Below are 16,613 nucleotides of genomic sequence, written 5' to 3'. Positions count from 1 at the left end.
TAAACCAAACGACTATTGTATATGTATCAATTGAGAGAAGTTCTATATATATATATATATATATATATTTCAGAGCGGGGCTAGTTTTGGGTTAAGTTTTTATAGCAGATTTCTTAATTGAATGCTTAAGTATTTGATTTAGATTCGTAGTGTCTCTTTATTTAGTTAATCTCTTGAATTAGTCAGCTGCTGCTACATTGTCGGTATCAGAGCTCACTATTAGATCTTATATAGGAAAAGATAGAATTAGCCAGTGCCAGTTAGTGAACTAGATTAGTTTAGAATTGGGTTGGGTTGTGAGGTAAATCTTAATCACTAAAAGCTATCAATGATTAAAAGATTTATTTGATTGATTGATTGTTTGATTGTTTGTATGTGTAATGAAATAAAAATAGTATGGTACACCAATAAGTTTAGCGATTAGAGATTATAAAGTAATTAGTCCAAAAGGTATGAATACGTACACAATCCAATATTAATAAAATTGTGATATTAGCATTTTCGTTAGATCTTGAAAGTCACATAGAAATTTACTGAGTACATTGACATAAATGTTAACTAATAATATTATTGGAACATAATAATATTCGTAAGAGTTGTTAGAATAATAGTTCAACCATCAGTGTTAAAAATAAAAATACTATAATAGTAATTATAAATCAAAATAATAGTAATATTAATTTTAATAAGAAATGTTAGCATTTTTGGAATTAGTACCATATTAAACTTAGCTAAAATTTCAATAAGGATACGATAAAAATAATAGTTATGACTAAGTAATTATGGAAAATTATTAACGCTTATTTACGATTAAGTTCTGTAAATTAAACTAATTATAAATTAGAAATATATGTACCCCGTTTAAACTAGATAGTTAATATAATACTTATTAGGTGTTAGACGTAAAAAGACGAGGATGTAATATATACAATAGAAGACTCGACATGTTAAATATCCTTGTATCGAAATTATCTTTAGTCTAACAAATGATCCAGTAAATCTATAAAATGAAACAAATATACATGAAGTAGTAATAATAGTATTCAGATGCTTAGTGTAATATTACAATTAAAAGAAAATAAATTTGTATATTAATAGGATCCTTCTTCGTAAATAGATTCAATCGTCTTTTGAAATATGGAAAATTAGTATGACGAACTTAAACTGTTAGAATTTAAATTGGTATTATGTTGAGTATAACTTAAATTGAAATCTCATTTACAAATATATAGTGATAAAAGAATGATTATGATTAAATAGCAATGGAAAATTATTAGTGTTTATCTACAATTAAGTTTTGCAAAGTTAACTAATAAAAAATTAGAATTATGTTCAAACCAGATAGATAATATAAGACTTATTAGGTAGGATTGAGAACGTGAGGTCATATAGGCATAGAATAAAGATTAAATTGTTAACGATCTTATACCCAGATTATCTTTAGTCCAATAAATGATTCACTAAATCACTAAATTATACAAATAAATTAATATTTATGGTACTTGAATGCTTAGTACAAAGTTAGACTTAAAGGAGAATAAAATTTGCATATGAAGAAGATACTTATTGTTAATACAAAAATCTAAAGACTATTAAGACATTGTATTTTTACGCAGACTCAAATTTAAATCATATTAAAACCAATATTTAACAAGACGTAGTATACGGATTCAATATGAATAATCAATCTTTACGTGAATCTGAGTTATATTTAGAAGATTAAGGCTTATTGTACCAACTGGACTATTAACTTAAGAATAATATATAATGATAGTATAATTATGACTAGAATTTTTGATTAGATAGGTGAATAATAACATATATAATACTCATTATTATAATATTTAAGCTTATTATAAATATCATATGGATAATGGATATAAAATTAAGTTATTCTTAATAGTACATGAATTTAAAGATTATCTAGTTATAATAATATAGTTTCATTTGGAATTAAAATTCGATTTCATTAGAATAAATAAATAATAATAATGATAAAATAAATTTTGATGATTAAATTGCTCAAAATGATGTAACCTATTCATAAAAATTATGAAGCAAAAATTTTAAGCTAAATTAGTTAAAATAGAATTTAGAGATTGATTAGTCGTAATAATTTAGCATTTAATTAATCCAACACTGGGGAATAGTGAAGGTTATGTTTTCTCTGTTCGTAGGTAGGCATTGTTGGGATTGGCCAACTTTGGCAGGGCAACTGCATTCAGAGGTGACCAATAATAGAAGTATGCTGTAATTTAATTTGGATAACCAACAGATGTAATTTCACTTAGAAAGATTCGTAGGATCCTTCCTTGAAGTTACAGTTTGATATTTTATAAAATAGAAATTTGCGTAAGAAACTTAGAGACTAAATTTATAGTTTTTCATTATGAAGATTAGTGTAAGAAACTTAGACTTTCATATTTGATAGAATCTAAATTAGAGTAGTTGAACCTAGAGCTACAAATTTTAAATCTTAGTTGTAGAAAGCCATAAAGGTTTGTGGTTTTTTTATGTTGTTTGCGCTTAGACAAGAGACGGGATTGTTCTATAAGGTGGGGAGTTTTTGAAGACTAGAAGGATGGTTTGATTTTCGAGGACGAAAATTTATACGGTGGGGAGAATGTAAAGACCCTCAAGCTCGTCAACGCTATTAGACTAGTCAAGAGAAGTCTTAGTCGATAATTACACGATTAGTTTAGCACGAACATTAATTAATAGGAATTAATCTAACAACGATGTAGTTACGAAACTAATATCGTTATATAGATCTCGAAAAGTTATGCGGAATGGACTACTCGAACGTGTCAATCAGATACTAGACGAAGAAGTAATCATCAGATTTGTTCGAGGGTCATAGTCTTTTTGTAAACCAACCGGATTGGCAGCCCTTATCCAGAGCGTGGGTGCCTTAGTAACTTTGTTCGGTCTTATCTTCACTCCACCGAGAAGATTCATTCTTCTTTCTCATTCTTCTTCTTCTTTCTTTCTTCTTCTGTTTCTTCTCTTCCTTTGTTCTTTCTCTTCTGCGAGTGATTGAGAGATCAAATGGAGGTTTTGTAACCGGTAGGAGGTGGATGAGATCATGGAGTATTTGATGGTGGTGGTGTTGTTGTTGTTTGAGTTTAGGAGGAAGTTGAATCGAGAATCAGTAAATTAGGGTTTCTGGATTTGAAGTTAGATTTGTATAGAACTGATGATGATGATTTCGAGTTGATAATGGATGAAGATCGAATGGGTTGATGTTGTATTAATGATAAGAGGTTGTTCTGAAATATGAATTGAAGAATCAAAGAGCTAGGTATTATGTGAATTTATTGGAGTTCGATTAGTGATGAAGAAGATGAAATTGATATTTAGAAAAGACGTTTTGAGGTGGGTATCGATCAACTGAGTGAGTTAGGGTCAAGGTTGAAGATTAAGCAGATGACGAATCATCTATTTCAGTTTGGGATTTAATCTGAGGTAATAATCCTTTTAATTCCTAAGTAAATTAGTTCATATTTGAAGATTGGTAATTATTGTTGAATAAGATGTGTTATGGATTAAATCCAGAATCTGTTAGATGAATATTAGATTAGTAGTTTGAGATGAAGGGGTATGTGAGTTGGAACTGGTGTTGTTACAAAATGGAGATGGAATTTTAGTTTATGCAACTGTGAGTTCTTGAGAAACTGATTTAATTCAGTTCATTGTTGATGGGTTTATTTGGTGGAGTTGCTATGTTTATTATGTTTCATATTATATTTGTAAACCAAATGACTATTGTATATGTATCAATTGAGAGAAGTTCTTATATATATTTCTAAGCGGGGCTAGTTTTGAGTTAAATTTTTATAGCAGATTTCTTAATTGAATGCTTGAGTATTTGATTTAGATTTGTAGTGCCTATTTATTTAGTTAATCTCTTGAATTAGTCAGCTGCTAGCTTATGGGGCGGTACAAATTTTATGATGGATTTTGTGTGCCGAATTATACACATATGTATGCCATTTCGAATTATACGAAAATAGCCAATTGCTAACCAAATAGTGGACCAGACACACATTTCGCTAAAACGAATAATACTCGTACCTTTGTCGTCCAAATATTTCTCGTCCCCCAGATTTCTATAACTAGGTTCCATAGTGATAAAAGAAAGTCTCGTTCATTTAATGAATATATATAAAGATAGTATCGGTATATATTGGTTAATGAGTTTCGAACGATAAATATAATACAGTACTGGTATTTGATCTAGTAAAGTTTTTTTTTTTTGATAGATAAAGAATTTGTTACTGACGAGTTCAAACTCACGTCATTTGTATTATTTTGTGATCGGTAAAGATTTATTTTTAGTGAGCGGTAAAACTCATGTCCCTAGATGGGGCGATTTTTTTTCATCGTTGTGGGGAGAGTTCTTCAGATTATAATGGTTGTTCGTGGCTTGATATTCGCAATTCAAAAACATGAACGATTCATCACGATATCGCTTTGAATCAGCATCCGTGTTCGCATGGATCGACAAATTTATGGGCAAAGTACTCCTATGTTTAAGGAGCATCTCTTTATCGAAGAAGAATACAACCAGATTAAATGGTCAGATTTTATTTCCGGATATACCATCATCTCTCCCTTATACATAAAATTCTTTTAGGTATCTTTGTGATTCATCGCTCTTTCTCTTCGTGATCTACTTGTAATTGATGTCCTTATTTGTATTAGGGTTTTGATTATCTTGTATTTTGATGTTTCTGTTATTCTTGTAAGCGAACATGTAATCACTATTTTGATTTGAATGAAGTGAAATATGTTGATTGTCCAAGAAAATAGAACAAAAAGATGGTATCACTTACTTGAAAAAGTTATCTCCTAGGTATTATTTTGTTTCTTTAATGGAATTGTTTCCAGGGTTTCAAAATAGTGGGAAATCTTATTAATATTGTCAACTTATAATTTTAGGAAAAATAATTTCTCGTTAAGTATTTTCACGCTCCATGACCATTTTTTTTTGATCGGTAAAGAATTTGGTGCAGATGAGTTTCGAACTCAGGTCGCTGGTATTATCACCCAGTAACTTTACCATTGTAGTACAGTGACACCAGTAGCTCCATGACCATTTCTTCACCACTACGAAAGTGTTCAACTTAATCAATTTGGTAACGGTAGTTTTTATATTATATTTGGGGATATTTTGATTTTCGGTCACGAAAAAATGACCAGAATTGCGTTTAGGAACAAAAGAATAGATGTACTTCAGGAAATACTAATCCCACATTGTGTATTTTATCAAAATCCCCTTAAAAAGTATTATGGGGATTTTAATAAAATGTCACACTTCCAATTTCATGTTTAAGAAACTGCCACTGTTTTTTTCAGAATTTATTAAATACCACACTCTTGACCTTTTCCATCCAGTTCTTTTGAGAAAACCGTTAACTTCCGTTAATGCCTATGTGGCAGTAAATCTGTCTTAGTAAAGACATTTAAGCCCCAAATCATCTAACTAGGACTGTTTTAAGTCGACTTAGTGTGAGTAATTGAAGAATTTGGCGAGCAAGTGCAGGGCCGACCATGGACACATGCAGACAACGCTTTGCATTGGGCCACAAATTTTAGGGGGACACATTACACATGTTCTTCAAATTAAAAAAAAAGTGTCTCCCATAAAGCAAATTTTTCAAAGAGGCAAAAAAATATTTTGTAAAGGGACACAAAAAAAAAAGTTAGTGCTAACTTCTATGCACGAGACACATCTTCCTGTTATCAAGAAAACACGTTTTCCTCTTCGGTTTTCTTGTTTATAAAGAGCTTGAAAAATCAAAAAGAGGAGAGAAAAATAAATGGAAAAAACTAGGGTTTATTTTATCAATCAGCTTCATTAACGTAATTTCTTTGTCTTGTTCTTTCGATTTTATGATTTTGTTTACTAATTACTTCTATTATTGTTGATTGTGTTGTTTGTTGCCTAATCAGCCACTAAAATCATTAAAATGAAATTTTGCTTTGATTGGAAGGGACAAGGCTATTTTGACTGATACTTTAGACAATTAGACTAATGCTTCTCTTCTTTTATTTGGTGTAAGTTTAAAACTGTGACTTCAATCTCTTAATTGATTGTCATTGTGATCACTATTTCTGGGTATCCAATACAATTCTTTTCGGTTGGATAATATTTTTCTTCTTTTTATATTTATAAGTTAACTGTGAGTAAACTAACTAATAATACTTTTTGATTCTTATGTCGGGTTATGTAATGCTAACTCTCTTGTCATCTAAGGCAGTATAAGTAGTCCTTGCAGAACAGGGAGGTCCCAAAAAAATTAAGCCTCATAATGGTTTGTTGCAAAGGAAATAGCTTTATTAAGTAACTCATTAGGCTCTACATCTTATTTATAACTTAAATTTAGCTTAAATTGATTGATTTCTTTTGACTGTTTTAACCGTTATTATGATTAGGAGTACCGTCCTTTATGTTAGGGGCCACAAATTTGTTCTGACATAGAGCCTCCAAATTATCAGGACCGGGCCTGAGCAAGTGCCCAGCTAAACCATAGCTCAACTTATGTTCGTCTTCTGCTCACATCAAGTAGAGCACCAAGAACGATTCCATCAGCTTCTATGTACGTGCTCTGGATTCCCACTCCCTTCATATGTTCCCGACCCACCAAGCACTCGACTATAAGCACAGCATCCTTAGAAGCATCCCTGACAACCATCAAAAAAGAAACTACTAAGACAAAGAGCACAATTAATAAACAAAAAGTGAACACGACGAGGGAAACTTCTAACATAAAATAGATACAGAAACATCGTCCGAAGGTTGCAGTTAGATTGAGCTAAACATTGAGTCATTAATTTGCAAGTTAGAATGCTAACTGAGGTAGTAATTTAAGAAACAAACAGGGAATAACCAAAATGTGTATATCAACAACAGGTCATTCCCAAAATCAAATTAAGCAATGACAATTAACATTATTCCTAGATCCACAACCGCAAAGAGACAACTGACCCTAAATAACAAGATTGATATATTTCTATGTAGTTTAATTCATAAGAAAAATAAACAATCATTTATCCGGTGCAAACAAATGGAACAATTCAGGTACAGAAGAAGTAGCAGTTTTGAAACCAAATATTGAACCAACCCATGCCTTCAATTCTTTCTCCAACTGCACCTTCGAAACACCACTACCAGCAGCACGACATTTCAAGCACAAACCAAGTAAAAATGCTTCAATGGTAACCACCGCAGCAAGATAATCAACCTTAATACAAGGAGAATATTGTACTTGTACAAAGTAGAAACAATTTTGATCCCCTGTTTCATGGTTTACGATTTTGACGATTAATGTCCTGATCTTCAGAACTCCTCTCCAGCGGGAATAACAATCATAGCCAATACTCTGCCTCATACTCCATAAACCGAAACAGAACAAGATGAAATTAAACTCACATGAAAAAACCAAAAGAATTATATTCCCCGAGATGATCAACCTCCACAATTTTAATGAGCAAACTAAGCAAAACCGTAAATGGGAAACCTAAATTTAAAAAACAGGTAAACCCCAAATAATTACATATATGCAGAGAATGAAATTCAAATCATTACCCTTAACTCTAATCTTTGACTTTTGTTAAAGGGAGAGCAAAAAGGGATCCGAGGAGAGTAGAAATCCGTATTCAACTCGGTATCTAAGACAGATTCCAAAAAAATTTCCCGAGTTGGACTGTATTAGCCTCAATCCAGCACAAACTCTTTGTATGCTCCCAAAGTTAAAAAGGAATTTGTAAGGTGTGACGTATCGTTCTTATTTCACCACCACCACTACTGCGATCATGCTATTACGACTGCCACCACCAAACACCGGTGGTGGAAAAATATCATATGATTTCTACAGCAACGTTTTTATAACCATAAGAATTTTGGCTAAAGCAACATAAACATTAAATCTAAAAACATTTGGTTGAATCAGGTGCAAGTTTAGGGCAACACTAATTTGATTAAGATTATTTCGATGGATCCTATTGCGATTGCTAGTGCAAATTTAATTGTCATTCATATTCGTACAGAAAGATTTGAAATCAGGTTCAAAATTTGTAGTTAATTCTTTCCAAGTTTTTCAACTTATCAGGAGATTTTGATCTTTTTGTTGATGATACTCGGGTCTTTCCATTTAATCTCATCAAAAAAGAATTCTTCCATTGATTTTTGTACCAAAGATTTTTCTAAATCCCATTGAAGGGTGATTAAAAATGATAGAAAAGATGAATGATTTGAAGATCTTAGAAAGCTTTTTTCTTTTCATCAGCAAGATCTTCGAAAGACTTTGGAAGATAATATGAATCATCTTAGGGAACAAACCGAAAACTAAAATGAAAGCAATGGAATGACAGCAAACAAAAACGACAATTCTGATGACAAACTAATAGTATGAATCATCTATTCAATCAAAAATCCTAACCGGAGTATGAAATAGAAATGTAAGTTTTCAATGAACCTTTTTCCTGTTGAACAAAAGGTACATACTCAAGAAGCCTACATGGTCGAAGTAAGTGACGGCTGCTGAAGATCAGGAGATACATCACAACCAATAAAAACGAACACAACATCATCCCACTCCGTGGTTAATTTTCCTGCAAAATTGTTCCCTGTAAGCAAATAATAAAAACAGTTACCACACAAATTCGTTTTCCAGGATCACCCTGGACAAAAAGACGTGTAAAATCTAGAACCAATAATCATTGAAACCCTAATAATGCCTGGTATTGTGAAAAAAACCTGACCTGTAGCAAAACAATCTGTGAATGAAAACTCAGCAAAAACAATCAAATTGATTTCTATTGGTTAGGCTTATAGCAAAGATGATACCTTTGCTAGTAAAAAAACCCATCAGTAATCTAAAGGATTATTTAAGACGCCCAAATTGTGCGGCATGTTATGAGATGGTTTGATGAAAGCAGTCATAATTTCATGAATTATGGAATGAAGATCAAACCATATATGTTACATGGTTTAAATAAGAAGGGGGCAAACAACACCATAAAGTATTGAACAGAGACGTAGAAGTGGTGAAGAAAGATGAAGGCGGAGAAAGGAGGAGAAGAACCAAACTTTTAACTCACACGATTTCTATAAGCTGGAAACAAACGATTTTACGTTATGATTTTTTCTACCATATTAGGTATAAATTCGAAAACTCTGTAATTGAATAATTTTACGTTATGAATTGCATATATAAACAAAAATTAAATCACCCGATTTCCATACTAACAGTCTAACACAATTTCCTTAATTAACTACAAAAGTTGAATCAACAATTTCCTTTATAACACTATTTCCTTAATTAAGTGGGAAACAAAGAGTTGGACGATTTTATTTTTATTTATTTTTAACGATTTTGATACAAGTGTCGTCCACCTCTGACGTTGATAATAATGTACAGTTAAATTTAGGTGTATTATTGCTGATGTTAATCTACACCAGAAGTCATATAATACTTTAAATCCGAGGATACTACTGCCTAGCATCTTCGACCACCAACTTCCGAAGTTGATAAAAGAGGATACTACTGTAAATTCACGTGTCCGAGATCCGAGCTCAATGATCTCGGACTCAATCCATATCGGATCGACAATCAGCACGATGATGTTCAACCCCTGTCATACCAGAGGCGATGTCGGACAAACAATCTACACGATTAAGATCGTACAGTGAAGAAGCAATCAGCACGATAATGTTCATCTCCGAGCATCAAATCGGATAACATACTATCCCATCTCTCTTTGCTGATTTCTTTTGGAATACTGCATAAATGCTATACTAATCAGTTCTTTGGATATTAGTAGTTGAAATTCCTAAATACTTAAATGATTATTGTTTGAATTGAAGGAAATTTGATACAGTCCATGAACGCAGGTGTATGCTAATATGCTTTACAGAAGGACTCTTCTATGGATTTCCTATTGACATGAATGATTTTGAATATTCCTGTGTGAGTAGCTATTGAGGATTTGAATCCGATAACACCCACCGAAACCAAGCTCACACAAAAGATGTGAGTAGCTATTGAGGATTTGCATCCGATAACATCCACCGAAACCAAGCTCATACAAAAGATGCATACGACATCGGATATGACTCAAATCTACAAAGGTGCCACACCTTGAGGATGCAATTTAAAACAAAAGTTCATATCTTCGGAAGAACCTCTCTGTCAACGTCTTCGGAAATTTATGTCTTTGGCAGTTCACTCTCACGACTTATGACAAAAACGCCACACTGCAAACCAAGACAGATGACTACGGGCTTTCTAGATGAAACATTACTATCTTCCACCTATCATAAGTGCAACTACTGTCAACAGTTCTCATTGACTAAATGATCCTAAGCAGTGAAGAGTAGCTTGCTTACTCAGGTTTTTCCATCCTTTCTTACTGATCCAAACTCGTCATCACTGCCAACATTCGTGCCAGTAATACCATGATAGACCAACACGCCAACCTTTACTATTAATCAATTACGGATGATGACAAACCGCTACAGAATCACACTATCTTCTCGATAATACCCATGCTCCTACTCCTCTCGACTGCACCATCGAAACAGCATCACGATCATCTCCATCACGAGTAACAGCAGCAACCTATTCAAACAACTTTCAACTCCACTAAATCAAAATAACCACCACCATCAGAATCCGCCCGCACTATCAAAGTGTCACCCTCACCATTATCGGAGGGCACTACCACTGTTTCCCATTAGCCGCCTCATCTTGCTTCTCTCTCCTCCGTCCTCACTACCCAAAGAAATAATCCTCATCGAGAGAAAATAAAGAACTTCAACGGCATAGCTAATTCGGAACCAAAAACGAGGGGGTGATGAGAACCCTGCCAACATAGTGACGAACTAATGCCCTCACAATTTCACGGAAAAACTCCTAGATAGTCTCTAATTGATCATCTTCTAAGATGAACTGCATCAACAACTCGTATAACTTATTTGCACTAACGAGAGCTACTGATTACTGAAGCCCACCCGAGAGAACTGTAGAAGGCGTATGTATAATGCCGAAGTAGAAGCACAATCACAAGATCTGGACACGAGAAAGAGATTTGAAGTTGTTAATGCAAGACTAAGCCTGCGGGAAAAGAAGAACCAAAGAGATAAACGCCACGAGCCTTTGATTAGTTCAGCCTTGAAATCGCGGAAGGAGCAACCAATTGCGTGAAACAAGTTACCAAATCCAGAAAAGAAAATAAGGGGGAGGAGATAGAGCCAATGATGAAGAACAAGCTATTCGCCTCACCTATCCTTATGCCATCAGCTCAACTCTTGATAAAACCATCAATTATGAAAGTGTACGGTCCGGGCAAAGCAATTACTTCCAAGGATAGATTAGAGAATTAACATTGAATCTTAACAACTTCTTCGACAGACCAATGAAACAAGAACCTGACATACACATTGTTGCATCTTCCCACTATCATACGACAACCGAGCAAACCATGCAAGATGAACCCTACAGATGATAAATAAAGTTCGGAATAAAGAACTGGAAGAAATACAACCAACACAACAGAAAATCATGAAGGTGGTAACACATCACTGTGAGAAGATACAAGGGGCTGGTAATATAACTACTCCAAAAGTGACCACGAAGAAGAAGTAAGAATGGGGGTTTCAGCTAATGTACATCTGAAGCTATTAACGATGAAGTCGAGAAGAGATCAAGCGGTTAAAGGTGTTAGACGCTTCCCTTCAACATTCCTGCATGAGCTATGACTACTTTCCGTGGCAGAGCATCCACTGAAAATACAAATAGCCAAAACCATATAGCCAAGTGATTAAACGAAGAAGAATCTATGTCAAGAAGATCAAGGAAATCAAAGACTCAAACAGAAGCGAACTTCAACAGCTAAAATTCCAAGTAAAATTGTGAAGATTTGAATCACAACCACCATCCAGACTGAGTACCCATAATCGCATTCTCCTCCCCGGTTAGTTTTGAAATTCAATCCTTCTTGAACAAGAATTTTCAACACAGCTTCTGACACACTACATCTTGTTTATTTGCAGCTGACTCGGCGTCTGGATCTGAGTTAACCTCTGACTCGGGCCGAGTCACCAGTCAGACCGTTTGTTTTGCATTTTGCGTCAGATCTGACTCGACCTATGACTCAGACATAACCCCTGACTCGGACCCATTTGAGTCAGGTAACAAAATACCCCTGACTCACGGGACCAAACCACTGACTCATGTTTTTTGAGTCAGATGAGTCAGATCTGACTCAAAACAAACATATTGAGTCAAATCCAGATGAGTCAGGTGATTTCACTCAGATCCAGATGACTCGGATCCAGACGACTCAGATGAGTCAGGAGTAAACAAACATAGTATAAAAAAACTAATAGTACAGACCACACCTATACTTGCGCAATGTGAAATTTGACACAATGAACTGTGGGTTGGAACTGAAATTGTAAATGTAACACCATTTTAACCTTTTAATCATAGTTTTAGAACGGGCATGTTCTCCTTCTAAGCCCTTTTCGTGTAGAAGGCGGTTATGATCGACAGCTAAATCTTTCCCTTGACTAATATCGAAAGCAGAAGACCACAGCAGTAAGAGTAATACCAACATACAAACTAAGACGATGATATGTTCAACTCTGAACAAGAATATTAATCCGGTAGACATTTGTAAACAAACATCGACTATAACCGTTACTACCAAAATGGTTAGTGCAGCCATATTTGATAAACATTCGGGATTCCGCTGTATCCCAAGTGAAGGCATAGCAAAACCCATGCAAATGCATATCAATGTTGTACTAGTTAGCTTGGATAATTGATCTTGAGATCTTGGCATTGCAGTTGTAAGATCTACAGGTAATTTAGTAGCTACTGATAGAAGAGATAATGTAAATGAGTTTAATCTGAAAAACTTACAAGGTAACCATGGCTTTTTTCGATGAAAACCCATTGATATATCATAAAGCATGAGTAGAAAACAAATCAATGTTGCCGCTGCTGTATATAAGCCAATTACTGGTACAGGTGAAGTGTACTTATCCTGATCCGCCTGTGACATACTGACGAGATATCAAGCTTGGAATTTACTTCCTCTAAAAGCTATGATATATAGTTTCAGATTAAGGTAGCAGTGGTGAGTCATAAGAGAAGAGACCTGTAAACATGAAGCCAAAATTTCAACAGATTTACAAAGAACAAAAAATCAAGAATTAGGTGACAAGTTAATGCATTTGATGCAGATGGGGCGAGTAATAGTGGCAACACAAGTCCCTGTTATGATAATTATAAGTGACAAACGTATGTCATTACGCAAGATGTCTTTTCAGTTTTCTAGTCCTTTTGACTACCAATAACTGGAAGAAAATTCATTTTTTCAACTTTGGCAGCCAATTTAGACTAAATGGAGGGCACAATCAAATTTGCATCTGATTTTTGACCGAACGACCAGCCAAACGAAATGGTTCTGCAGGAGGTTTTTGTTGGTCTAGCCGATATATAAAAAACTTAGCTTCATTTATGTTTCATGTCGGAAAAATATCATTCCCTTCAAGCTAGTTTACTCCAGGAAAACTGTCAATTCAAATTTCAGAGGCAAGAAAATGGTCTTGCTTGAGCAGAAGTAAAGAACTAATATCAACCACCCGAAGCTGAATAATAGGAACAGGTGAATGATTAGAAATTGCTGCTTCTTTACCTGTAATTCTGAATGCAAATGAATTAAGCTTTCTATTCTAAAGACTAATTAGTACTGCTGCAAATGAAAATAACAGAAAATGCCAGGTATTACACCAAAACAAGAGGATGGACAAACAGCTACTGATTCTTTCAATGCGTGCCATACACGTATTATCCAAACTTAAATCAAAATTGATAAACCCAAAAGTTTCACAAATTACTACTTCCAGAAAGATGGTCTCTACTTTTAAAAGCACTATATCTTTTACTAAGTAAAACAGATTTCTCGCTTGCAGTCAAAGAAGATTTTTTGTGTCTCTAAGCAGCAACAGCATCTATGAAAGCTTGACCGGGCTGACGTCTAGCCAAACGTCCATGACATCCTAGCAACTGCACAGCAAAACATAAAATTGTAAGATAACTTGCCTCGACAATCAGCTCAATGTTCTTTATAACCACAACAAAGATACAAATCTAAAAGAATAGAATATCATATTACATGCTACGTACGTAAAGAAAGATTCCAAAGCATGACCAAACCAACACAAAAGTACAGAGAGTACATTTCATGCTGGAATACCCTAAAAGTTCAAGAGGTTATCACTTGGAAGGATGTACAGTACATCACAACAGTCTATTGAGAATTCATGCATTGGATACAGGTAACAGCTCAGACGACACAATTAACAGGACATAAAGAACAAACCTTAGCATTGACACCATCTGCAACGATTCTGTTCTCTGACTTCCATTTCACGTAGTCGGTACGGCTGAACTTTGTGAATCCCCTAAAGAAGACAACAACAAGGGTCAGGTCAGCAAATAGAATTGTAATTTCAAATAACATACAGACATCTAGGGAGATAAAAAATAAGAAGTTGCAATCCAGGAATAAAGATGTGCATACGGTTGCAAATTACAGAACCACAGAGGACATAAACTGTAGAAAATAACTGGTGAATTAGTAAGTACGAAATTGTACCACTTCCTGCTGACAATGATCTTTTGACGACCAGGGAACTTGAACTTGGCACGACGAAGGGCCTCCTGAGCGTTGTTGCCATTGGTATCCTTGCAACGAACAGACAAGAGGACCTGACCAATGCTAACTCTGGCACAAGTACCCAAAGGTTTACCGAACGCTCCTCTCATACCAGTCTGAAGCCTATCAGCTCCAGCACATGAAAGCATCTTGTTGATACGCAAAACATGGAAAGGATGTACCCTGACTCTCAAATGGAAAGCATCCTTCCCAGCAAACTTGGTCATGTACTTGTTGCAAGCAATACGGGCAGCCTCCAAAGCCTCACTGGAGACATTCTCCTTCTCCCAACTCACCAAATGGACACAGAAAGGGAACTCATCAACTCCTTTCTTTTTCATGCCAACATCATAAATCCTAATCTTTGGGTCAGGTACACCACGACAGTACCTTGACTTTGGGTAAGGCTTGTTCTTAATCTGCCTGTAACACCTAGCAGGTCCTGAAATGTTTAACCAATACAACAAGTATAAGAAAAAAAAATACCCATACCCTGTGCAGCGAAGATAATAGAACTTAAAGCAAAGACCCACATTAGATCTGACAAAGGTCATCAGCTCACAGTAACCAAGGAATCACATCAGGATATACAATCAGATTAAAGATACTCATGATGCTTCTCTTAAAGGCTACACAACCTAAAGAAGATTGGAACCAATTTCATAAAAAGTAACCAATTTCAGTGAGCAACATCCACCTTACCCAACTTCAAAAATACAGCCGTAAACCTAGATAACTAGCAACAGATGCAGGAATAATGGCAGCTTCTGAAAAACCCAAATACATACAGTCGATGGGATAACATGAGCAATAAAGCTACTAAGATCATAAGAATCAACTACAGAAAGAGTATTCACAAAATCTCCATATAAAAAACCTACTTCATAACTTCAAAATCTGATAAGAAAACCAATCTGGCCTTAAAAAGCATACATGATTCAAGATTTCTTAATCCAGAAATAAGACGAAAATATTTGTAAATCTAGATCAAGTAATATAGATTATCAAGCAATATTCATACACCGGAAAAGAAGAAGGATTTTGGGGGGAAACTTACTTCTACCCATGGCTGATTTCTTCTTCTTCTTCTTCTCCTCTTCCCAGCGGCTGCTGCTCTAGCTAGGGTTTCGAAAGGCCGAAATAAAACCCTAGAAATGAGATGCGTCTTTATACAGATTTAGGAGTGTTCAAAATGACATCTTTAACCCTGGATAGATTTGTGAGTTGCAAGAGCCTGACTCGCTCGAAAGCTCGTGCCGCGCAGGGTGCTAAGATGCCAATGGCTATAAACGCCGGAAATTTCAATGATTAACACCGAATGGCCGCCATAACGTCGACAAACAAGCCAAGACGACCATATGTTTCCGGGTCGTGGAACAACATTCTATCTAACAAATTTTGGAAAATGGGTCATTTGTCCAAATATTTTTAAAACATGATTTTAATGGACGAGAAAAAATTAGTATGGGTGAAATGAACACCAAAAAAATAACAAGAATGAAACTTGATATATGTTGGCTTAAACTTAAAAAAGAGCGAGGATGAAACATGATGCATCTTGGTGTAAATTAAAAATAAGAAAAAAATATTTGAAAAGGATATGATGATTTATATCCTGGCTATTTTTACATTCTTGTCCATTTAAACAGTATCAAATTTTACATGTCTTTTTCATCCAGGAATTATCGTCACTGGGTTAATTGACCAATTTTGTGAACAAATTTTAGATTCGTGGAACAGAATGTAAGTGACATGTCAAACTCCGAGCACAACTACGACTAAGCATTTCAAATTTTTGAGTCATTGACTCATAGCCAATCACCAAATGGTTTGGTGGTTGACATTCTCCCTCTCACTACGGAGATAGGGGTTCGAACCAT

The 16,613-nt window shown here is 34.7% G+C and overlaps 1 protein-coding gene and 1 long non-coding RNA gene across 3 annotated transcripts; both read right to left on the bottom strand.

Annotated features, from left to right (window-relative positions):
- Positions 1-9,875: 9,875 nt before the first annotated feature.
- Positions 9,876-13,406, bottom strand: LOC113284628. 2 transcript variants are annotated; one of them, XR_003328291.1, is made up of 3 exons: positions 12,933-13,406; positions 11,676-11,788; positions 9,876-11,501 (listed from the first exon to the last, which is right to left on the bottom strand). It is a non-coding gene; the product is annotated as an uncharacterized LOC113284628 (long non-coding RNA). The 2 variants fall into 2 exon arrangements; XR_003328290.1 differs by lacking the exon at positions 9,876-11,501 and having other exon boundaries at positions 11,509-11,788.
- A 356-nt stretch (positions 13,407-13,762) lies between these two features.
- Positions 13,763-15,892, bottom strand: LOC113284627 (60S ribosomal protein L10-like). Its single transcript, XM_026534140.1, has 4 exons — positions 15,791-15,892; positions 14,674-15,175; positions 14,398-14,479; positions 13,763-14,081 (listed from the first exon to the last, which is right to left on the bottom strand). Exons 1-4 carry the CDS (start codon positions 15,798-15,800, stop codon positions 14,010-14,012), a joined length of 666 nt encoding a protein of 221 aa, XP_026389925.1. The 5' UTR covers positions 15,801-15,892; the 3' UTR covers positions 13,763-14,009.
- Positions 15,893-16,613: the final 721 nt, after the last annotated feature.

This window comes from Papaver somniferum, chromosome 5 (genome assembly GCF_003573695.1).
Source record: "Papaver somniferum cultivar HN1 chromosome 5, ASM357369v1, whole genome shotgun sequence".
NCBI classification, from domain to species: Eukaryota; Viridiplantae; Streptophyta; class Magnoliopsida; order Ranunculales; family Papaveraceae; genus Papaver; species Papaver somniferum.
This window is presented reverse-complemented; position numbering and strand designations above follow the sequence as displayed.

Coding starts and splice junctions, on each gene's coding strand:
- LOC113284627 (XM_026534140.1), bottom strand. Junction 14,480..14,673: donor ATCATTGTCAGCAGGAAGTG/GTACAATTTCGT, acceptor TGTCTTCTTTAG/GGGATTCACAAAGTTCAGCC. Junction 14,082..14,397: donor CAGATGGTGTCAATGCTAAG/GTTTGTTCTTTA, acceptor TTTGCTGTGCAG/TTGCTAGGATGTCATGGACG.